The 9,181-nt window shown below is 46.5% G+C and overlaps 2 protein-coding genes across 2 annotated transcripts in view; one reads left to right on the forward strand and one right to left on the reverse strand.

The window, feature by feature from the left end:
- Positions 1 to 233: 233 nt before the first annotated feature.
- TM2D2 (TM2 domain containing 2) lies at positions 234 to 5,240 on the reverse strand. The gene is made up of 4 exons (XM_070765445.1): positions 4,953 to 5,240; positions 3,185 to 3,272; positions 2,932 to 3,047; positions 234 to 1,815 (listed from the first exon to the last, which is right to left on the reverse strand). The coding sequence occupies exons 1-4, from the start codon at positions 5,186 to 5,188 to the stop codon at positions 1,602 to 1,604; spliced, it is 654 nt and encodes a 217-aa protein (XP_070621546.1). The 5' UTR covers positions 5,189 to 5,240; the 3' UTR covers positions 234 to 1,601.
- Positions 5,241 to 7,781: 2,541 nt separating this feature from the next.
- The window catches only part of ADAM9 (ADAM metallopeptidase domain 9), a 34,141-nt gene continuing 32,741 nt past the window's right edge, over positions 7,782 to 9,181 (forward strand). The window contains exon 1 of the mRNA XM_070765440.1: positions 7,782 to 8,020. Within this exon, the coding sequence (XP_070621541.1) occupies positions 7,921 to 8,020 (100 nt within the window). The 5' untranslated portion in view covers positions 7,782 to 7,920. The remainder of the gene's footprint in view (positions 8,021 to 9,181) is intronic.

Consider the following 9,181-nt stretch of genomic DNA (forward strand, 5'->3'; position numbering starts at 1 on the left):
CCCCCACCCCCACAAATATCTTATGACTCATTTTCTGGAGTTTCACATTGTCTCTGGACGTATTGCAGGCTCAGTGGCAAAAATCAGACAATATAACAGAATCCATGGGGAATTCCCTGATTCCCGACTGCTTATGTATGGATGACGGAGCAATTATTACCAAATATACTATGTCAGACTGCCTCTCCCTTTTAAAGGTACCTCGAAACGTTACAAAGAACACCCGTCACGTCTTGGCACTTTGAGACTTTTTACTCTTATTATGCAACACAATAGGTTCAGCCGTCCATCACGTTTCATTATACTGCAAAAAAGGAATACATTTTGATTTCAGCTGTTGAAAGGTAAATATCCTATAAACTGCCATTCAGTGTCACAGAATAGAAACGGGGAACCTGATCCTGTTGCTTGCAACTGATATTAGATGGATTATTTTTCGGACATCTACTATTTTTTAACTTGGTCCGGATTCTAAATGTGGAGATTTGATTAAGAAACTAGAGCTTCTATGTTAGAAGGAGCGATTTGTCTTAAAAATCTGTCTCCAACAATTTTATCTTAAGGTGGGGGAAGATATGTCACTGTTTTTGTGTGTGTGTGTGTGTGTGTGTGTGTGTGTGTGTGTGTGTAAAACTATGGCCCTCTTAGGACTTGGGGACTTCAACTCCCAGAATTCTTGGCTGGCTCAGGAATTCTGGGAATTGAAATTCACACGTCACAAGAGGTCCATGGACCCCCAACCTTGGTTTAAGACATGAAAGACACTGCCTTTTGAGTTAACAAGCACATCTGTGGTGGGTTCTGAATTTGTTTGCCACAGGTTCGCACGTGTGATGCTTTTGTGCATGCACAGAAATGTCCCGGGCGAGTGGCCGGAACCTCCTGCTGCCGCTACCAGTTCTAAAAACCGGGATTAACTCACCGCCGAAGCAGATGTTGGAATTGACTTTAAATAAGTTACAGATGAGTACCTAAAGAAAGGTACTCTTTCTTCTCCATACCTCTATTGTAAAATGAGAGTTAAGAACGGAGAAGGATTGTTGGAGATTATGTGCAAAGACATAAAGAGGGACTTTATTTTGGGACTTCTGGCTTAAGGGGGAAAGGAGTGACACTCTTCTAAAGTTGCAAGTAAATAAACATCGCCATCTTTCAGTGCAGCCTTAAAGCTTGCAACTTCCTGCCAGCTAATTCCAGCCAAGTTGACTAATTATAAAAACTTCTAAACTCACAACAATAGGAACCCAGGGATGTGCGCGCATCTACAGCAACTACCATGGCGCAAGCTGAAATACAGGAGTGAGGCGTGACACGTCGAAAACGGCACGAAATTCATAAATATATATATATATATATATATATATATATATATATATATATATATATACAGTTTTCCTGTAAGGAGGAGAACGACTTTGAAACGATGAGGTATATAGCGCAGAAATTCTGGTTGGCATTGTTTTCCGTTCAACTCCATCTCAGTTCCATGGGAAAATAAATACGACCCCTCCAGTCTCTTTGGTCGCCATGGATCTCGCCTCCGGCGGTAGGCCTTGTAAGCAAGGCTGCCCGATGGAGTCACAACCGGAGCGACAAGCTTTTCAGTAAATGGTGCACCAGTTGCTCCCATCGCTGGGCATGAGTCCCCCGGTAATTAAAAGAATCAGGTCCACAAACCACCAAATGCCGAGCCCTCCAAGGGTCAGGAGTTTCCCCACAGCTGTACCGGTGTGGCCCAGGCAGAAGCGGTCGACTCCAAAGCAGCCCAGGAAGAAGGAGTAGAGGAGGGTGGTAATGAAGTAGTGTCCGGTGTATCTGGAATTCAAAAGTCACCAAGAGAAGGGGAAGAAATGTTCAAAGGAAGGTTGGGGGTATTATGCACAGCGATCTCTAATGCAGGGGTGTCAAACCTTAGGGCCCCGACAGGAAGCAGTTGTTGGAGCTAAGCAGCCACCCTGAGAAAGAGTTGGGAAAACAGCTGGCTCAGTTCAATGGGATCTGTCCGAAATGGAGGCTCAGCAGACGCACCTCACTGAGGACTGGGAGCATAGGCTTTCCAAGCAGAGGGAAAATTTGTGTAAGGCCAGCTACCGGCGCTTGGAGGCTCATTGGGCTGAGATGGTCAGCCAGTTCCAGGCCAGGATGCCGTCCCACTGGAATGAGGCCCTCCGGCTCTTCGCCGCCAGTGGCACTTCCCTCCAGCCTTCGCCCAAAGCCCCACACTGGGAAGCTGAAGCAGACACCAAGTCGGACCCGCAGAAAAAGTCCCAGAAGGGGAAGATTCTACAGCAACACAAGTGTTCATTAGCGCAATATAAAAAATGCAAATAATTTTTCTGTAGACCGTCAAAATTTTATTGTGGACCACCAGTGGGTGACGGCTGTATTATTATTATTATTATTATTATTATTATTATTATTATTATTATTATTAATAATTTATTAGATTTGTATGCCACCCCTCTCCGAAGACTCGGGGCGGCAACAATGATAAAAACAATATTATAGTGGCACAAATCAAATATTAAAAGAAATAACTAAAACCCTACCATATTAAAACCAGACAACACATACATACCAAACATAAATTATAATAAGCCTGGGGGAAAGGTGTCTCAAATCCCCCATGCCTGGCGGTACAGGTGGGTCTTGAGTAGTTTACGAAAGACAAGGAGGGTGGGAGCAGTTCTAATCTCTGGGAGGAGTTGATTCCAGAGGGCCGGGCCCCCCACAGAGAAGGCTCTTCCCCTGGGGCCCGCCAGACGACATTAGACGGCACTGTAGGAATTACGTCTCCAGCTTTTACTGATGAGCAGAGAGGTTCACAAAACCGAAACGGAACATTACTACTAAGGTGAGCCGCACCTGTCTCCTGCATTGGCGTCCTGCCCCACCACCGGAAACCACAAACATTTACCAGGAGGAACTCACTTTATGCATGGCTTGTTCCCGCGGAGAAAGGTTCGCTGCCCTGCGCACTCAATGCCATCCAATGCCCTGCAGAGGACTCGAGTGTGGCTGACGTCACTGTACGCTTGGCCACCGATCTGTTACGAGGACAGAAGATAGCAGGACAATCGGAAGATTTATGAGCCGACCTTCCTTGGTTATGTGTTCCTTTACAAATTGAAACTCAAGTGTTCTTTATATAGAAAAAGTCAATGGGATGACCTCCATTGCTCACCTTGAGACAGCCGTAACCTAATTCATCCCGTGCGCTTGTATTTCCATAATGGTCCACAGGAGCATCACATTCTATAAATTCTTCAGGGCTGCATATAGATCAAAAACGTGAGTTCAGATTTGAGAAACCACTCTCCAAAGTTGCATTTTTGATACAGCCAATCTTTAAATTTACACCCATAATTGAGGCCAAAGTTTCTGTGGCTAAGCAAGAGAGTTAGGTGGGTTTTGTCCCCTTAACAACCTTTCGTGGCACCATTGTTAAATGAATCATTCTTGCTACACCTTTGGCATTAGTTGAGGTGGGCGCTCTACTTTAGCAACATCTAGAGGTCCATCTATTCCCTACTGCAACAGAGAAGGCTCTCCCCCATGGTCCCACCGGCCGGCAATGCTTGGCCGACAGGACATGGAGAAGGCCGACTCTGTGCGACCTCACCGGTTGCTGGGAGATGTAAGGCAGGTCCTGTAAATAATCTGGTCCTAAGCCATGTAGGGGTAATAACCTACACTTTGGATTGTGTTCAGAGACCGTTTGGTAGCCAAAGGTTGGACTAGATGACCTCCAAGACCCCTTCCAACTCTTAATCTGTTACTCCATGCAGGAAGAAGGCTTTAGGTCAGTGACGGCGAACCTTTTTTTCCTTGGGTGCTAAAAGAGCCTGCCACATGGTATTGTTCATGCACAAGTGCCCACACCCTTAATTCAATGCCTGGGGAGGGTGAAAACAGCTTCCCCAGCCCACTGAAGGCAGAAATGGCCTGTTTCCCAACTTCTGGTGGGCCCATTAGGCTCGTGTTTCACTCTCCCCAGGCTCAAAGGCTTCCCTGGAGCCAGGCAAGAGTAAACACGCCCTCCTTCATTCCCCAGGAGGCTCTCTGGAAGTCAAAAATGCCCCCCCAGAGCCTCTGTGCGAGCCAAAAATCAGCTGGCTGGCACACACATGCACTTTGGAGCTGAGCTAGGCCAACAGCTTGTTTGCCAACAGACATGACTCCATGTGCCACCCATGCCATAGGTTCACCATCAATGCTTTAGGTTTTTCTTGGTTTTTTTTTTTGCTAATCATGTTGGCTAGAAACACACCCAATATGCACCAGGTAACCCTGACCCAAAAGGAAGGGGGACCTCTAGGAGACTTCTCCCAACTCCCATGATTCAGCCTTTCTTCCAAATAGATTTTATTTTTCTCCAACAGTATAAAAAACAGTACATAAGTCCAAACACTAAAACCATGCTTAAAATAAAAGCTATATAATTTTTTCTTTTTCTATTAATCATTTCAATGGATGCTTCTCTTTCTTCCATTAAAAAACCCACTCTAATAGAACTTATATAATATTATCAAATAAGAAAACCTCAAAAAAAGAAAAAAACAATCTTTGAGGCACCTTTCTTTAATGAGGGTGGGGAAAGACATCTGTTCTTCATTTTTACTAGTTTCATGTATTTGAATATTATTATTTCTAATACTGTACTCTTCAAATTTTTGACTTTTACTGGTATCATATATCCTAATATCATATCTTCAGTTGACAAAACAAATAAAATAAATGTGACAATTGGTTGCTACAACACCCCTCCCCCCGCTTCTGCAGCGCCATTTTTTAAAAATTGCATTTCGCCCCGCCCCTCAATTTAAATAGCATTGGCCCCGCCCCCGCCGTCTTGCAGGACTGTTTCCCCCCCCCAACATTAGTCGTCCGCTTAAATAGGCTCGGTCCCGCCCACCCCGCGCCTCAAGCCCCGCCCGCCCACCCGTCCTCACAGGCGGTCGCAGAGGACCAGCGGCGCGTAGGGGCCTTGGTATTCCCATTGGCTAGCCGGAGTTGCGTGAGGGGGCCGCGGCTGCCCTTCGGCCTCTCGAGCGCCGGCGCCGGCGGGGCTCTCGGTCGCGTTGTGCTGGTGGGTCCGGGAGACCCCCTGCAGCAGGAGCAGGTTGCCCAGCAACAGCGCCGCCTGACCACACAGGAGCGCATAACAAATCGGTCCACCGCCCGCCATGGCGGAGACGGCGCCCCTTGCCAACTTCCGGCCGCTTCGGAAATGACGTCCTTTGCCCGGAGGGCGCCCTTTCTGCCAATGGCGAAGCAGTCCCTCTGAGAGGGGCGGGCCTCACCTGGTGGCGTTGTCCAATCTAAAACGAGGCATGTCAAGGGACGTCGTCGACGTTATATCATAGAGAGACAGAAATAGAAGGGCCGCTGAACCTTTATGGAAAAAGCCCTGTGAACCGATCTGGGATAGTCCCTATTGTTAAAGCTGGCGGAACTGCGGTCTGCTGCCACCTAGAGGCCTTCAAAACGTTGCAGCCCAGACCTTGCGTCTATGATACTGAAAGGCGCTGTAAGTCGTCGCTCTTCCCACTTTCTCGACCGCAACCCCGATTGGCCCGTAAGGCTGCTCTCGGCATCCAATAAAACGAAGCGGTAAAAAGAACGGCACTTCACAGCCCTGGCCAATAGATGGCAGCAGCGGGTGCTGGTGGAAAAACAAGGTCGTGATTTATTCGAATTATGGAGTTTTCAGAACACGTGGAAACTGCTAAATTTGCAAATAAACCCTTGCGTTTAGCTTACGCCCAGAAAATTATATTAAAAGCCTGTCACCCTCCCAAAAATTGGTGACTTTTTTTAGAAGAAACATAGATAAAGTTTATTAATTTTTCATTTTTTTAAAAAAAAAGCAATGAGTACAGTTCTGCATTGATACATCCTAACATATTTTTCATTTGAGCTTCATTGCATTTTATATACTTGTATATATTTAATCATGCTTTTATTATTTTTATTATTTATTGGATTTGTATGCCGCCCCTCTCCGCGGCTAACAACAGCAGTAAAACAGTACAACAAAATCCAATACTAAAAAACAGTTACAGTAATCTTATTTTGTTAGAAGAGCTAAAATACTTATATGCTGCTCAAAAAAATAAAGGGAACACTTAAAGAACACATCCCAGATCTGAATAAATGAAATATTTTGAAATATTACTAATCATTGAATATTTGCACAATTATTGAATATTTGCACAACTTGCATTTGCACAACTTCATGTGAAATTGACTGTCAATCAGTGTTGCTTCCTAAGTGGACAGTTTGATTTCACAGAAGTTTGATTTATTTGGAATTATATTCTGTTTTTTAAGTGTTCACTTTATTTTTTTGGGTAGTGTATATTGTACTGATATACTAAATATTTCATGACTTTATGATATATGAACTTCAATTCCCAAAATTCCCCATACCGGCAAGAATTCTTTTAATTCTGGCCTAAGTAAGATTTGATTGGGATGTATAACGTGATTTTAAAAAATCAAATAAATAAATATGATTGCATGAGTGAGATTTTAATAGGGTTTTATACTATTGCTATTATTATGATTCAACTGTTTACATTGTTTGTGTTATTTTATTGCTGTAAGCCGCCCTAAATCCTTTGGAAGTGGGTGGGCATACAAATTTAATAAATAAATTATTATTATTAATAAATAAATTGTACCAGGAGTATCGATTTTCTGTGCATTTCTGTTTATCACATAAGTGTCTGGTTTAGTTCTGCAACCCAACAAGACCGACACAGACTTCAGAGGAGAATCAGAAGGGCAGAAAAAACAATTATTATTATTATTATTATTATTATTATTAATAATAATAATAATTTATTAGATTTGTATGCCACCCCTCTCCGAGGACTCGGAGCTGCCAACCTGCCTTCCATTGAGGACTTGTATGCTGCACAAGTCAAAAAGAGGGCTGTAAAATTATTTACTGACCCCTGGCATCCTGGACACAAACTGTTTCAACTCCTACCCTCAAAACTTCACTACAGAGCACTGCACACCAAAACAAGTAGACACAAGGAGTTTTTCCCCAAACGCCATCACTCTGCTAAGGAAATAATTCCCTCAACACTGTCAAACTATTTACTAAGTCTGCATTACTTTTACTACTAGTATTTTCTCATCATTCCTATCATCCTTTTCCTCCCACTTAGGACTGTATGACTGTAACTTGTTTCTTTAAGATTTCTATTAGTATTTATTGTTTCCTAATTGCTGATTTGTACCCTATGACAATCATTAAGTGTTTTTTACCTCATGATTCCTGACAAATGTCTCTTTTTCTTTTATGTCCACTGAGAGCATCTGCACCAAGACAAATTCCTTGTGTGTCCAATCCCACTTGGCCAATAAATAATTTTATTCTATTCTATTCTCTATTTTCTTTCTATTCTATACTATATGAGGTACATTAAGTGTTTTACCTCATGATTCCTGACAAATGTCTCTTTTTCTTTTATGTCCACTGAGAGCATCTGCACCAAAGACAAATTCCTTGTGTGTCCAATCACACTTGGCCAATAAAAACTTCTATTCTATTCTATTCTATTCTATTTAAACCCGCCTGGGATAAACACAGATCCATCCTCAGATAAAATACAGGAAGTATAAGGGCAGATTGGATGGGCCAGGAGGCCTTTTCCTGCCGTCAATCTTCTATGGTTTCTATGAGCAGCGGGGGTTGGACTACCAGACCTCGAAGGGCCCCTCCTTCTAATCCAGCCGGGCCAAGCCAGTCCCCCTAAGCCGCCGGGGCTGGAGCGCTGGCCGGGGAGCGGAGTCGGCGGCGGCTCCTCCTCCTCCTCCCCGCGGGGGTGGTCCCGGGACGGCCAGGCCCGCCTCGCAGCCTCCATAAGCCGGAGCGGCCCCCGAGCCTCCGCTCCGCCGGCGGGGATGCGGACGGCGGCGAGCGCCCGCGGCTTTCTGCTGCTGCTCCCGCCGCTGCTATTGCCGCTGCTTTGCCCGGCGCGGAGCTTCCCGACCGAGCAGCCCGGTGAGTCGCCTCCCCCCTCCACCCAAAATCCCGCCCTGGCCGCCGGATCGATTGGAGCCGGGCAGGTGTGGAGCGCGAGGGGGCGGTGCGGGGGCGGGAGAGCGCCCCGGTTGCACTGCGGGGTCCCGGCAGGGCGGAGGATGCTCGGCTCGGGGATGTCGGAGGGAGGGGGGTTGGGGAAGGGGGAGAGGGCGGCCGCCAAGGGCTCGGCTCGGCCCTGATGAGCCCCTGGTTTGGGCCAGGAAGGTCGGCGGAGGCCGTCCGCTCTCTGCCAGCCCGGCTGATAGAAAGAGAGAGAAAGAAAGGGAGGGAGGGAGGGAGAAAGAGAGAGGGAGAAAAAGACGGAGGGGGGAAAGGAGGGAGGGAGGAAGAAAGGGTGGGAGGGAAAGAGAGAGAAAGAGGGAGGGAGAAGGAGGGAGGGAGGAAGATAGAGAAAGAGAGAGGGAGAGAAAAATAAAGTGAGAGTGAGGGAGGAAGAGAGAGAGAAAGAGAGAGGGAGGGAGGAAGAGAGGGAAAAAGAGGGAGACAGGGAAAGAAAGAGGGAGGGAGAAAGGGGAGAGGGAGGGGAAAGATGGAGGAAGAGAGAAGGAGGGAGAGAGAGAGAGAGATAGGGGAGAAAGATAGACAGAGGGAGGGAGGGAAAGAGAGAGGGAGAAAGAGGGTGAGTTAGAAAGAGGGTGAGAGGGTGTGTGGGGGAGACGGAGAAGAGGAGGGAGGAAGAGAGAAAGGGAGGGAGGGAGAAAGAGGGAGTGGGAAAGAGAGAAAGGGAGGGAGAAAGAAAATCAGAAAGAGAGGGGGGGAGGGAGAGGGTCTTTGATTCCTTCGTGCCCTCCCCCCCCCAACTTCTCCGGGCTGCCTATTTGGTTCAGGAGAAAGTTGCTTTTTGACAAGCCCCTTCAAAGATCGAGGCGCGATGGACCGATGGGAGTTTTGGCATTGGGCTTCGCAGAAAAGGGTCGTGGGGGGCCAAAGCAGCCCCCCCTCTCTCTGGGGTCCAGGAGTGTTATGGGAAAGGGTGGGGGGAGAAAAGCAAGGTTGAAAAGAGACTCCCACAGGTAGGCCTGGAAAAAAACCCAAGCTTTGAAGTCAACAAAGTTTTGTGTTTTGAGAGCATTCCTTCCTCGCCCACTTCCACCTTCGCCCAAACTGAAAGTTAGAGTC

This window comes from Erythrolamprus reginae, chromosome 12 (genome assembly GCF_031021105.1).
Source record: "Erythrolamprus reginae isolate rEryReg1 chromosome 12, rEryReg1.hap1, whole genome shotgun sequence".
Classification (NCBI taxonomy): Eukaryota; Metazoa; Chordata; class Lepidosauria; order Squamata; family Dipsadidae; genus Erythrolamprus; species Erythrolamprus reginae.

What these genes read in the sequence shown, in the direction of transcription:
- TM2D2 (XM_070765445.1), bottom strand. Translation starts at nt 5,188, where the DNA reads ATGGCGGGCGGTGGACCGATTTGTTATGCGCTCCTGTGTGGTCAGGCG. An exon ending in TAGGTTACGGCTGTCTCAAG is followed by an intron (nt 3,048 to 3,184) that starts GTGAGCAATGGA and finishes TCCTCGTAACAG; the next exon opens with ATCGGTGGCCAAGCGTACAG. An exon ending in GGGAACAAGCCATGCATAAA is followed by an intron (nt 1,816 to 2,931) that starts GTGAGTTCCTCC and finishes TTTGAATTCCAG; the next exon opens with ATACACCGGACACTACTTCA.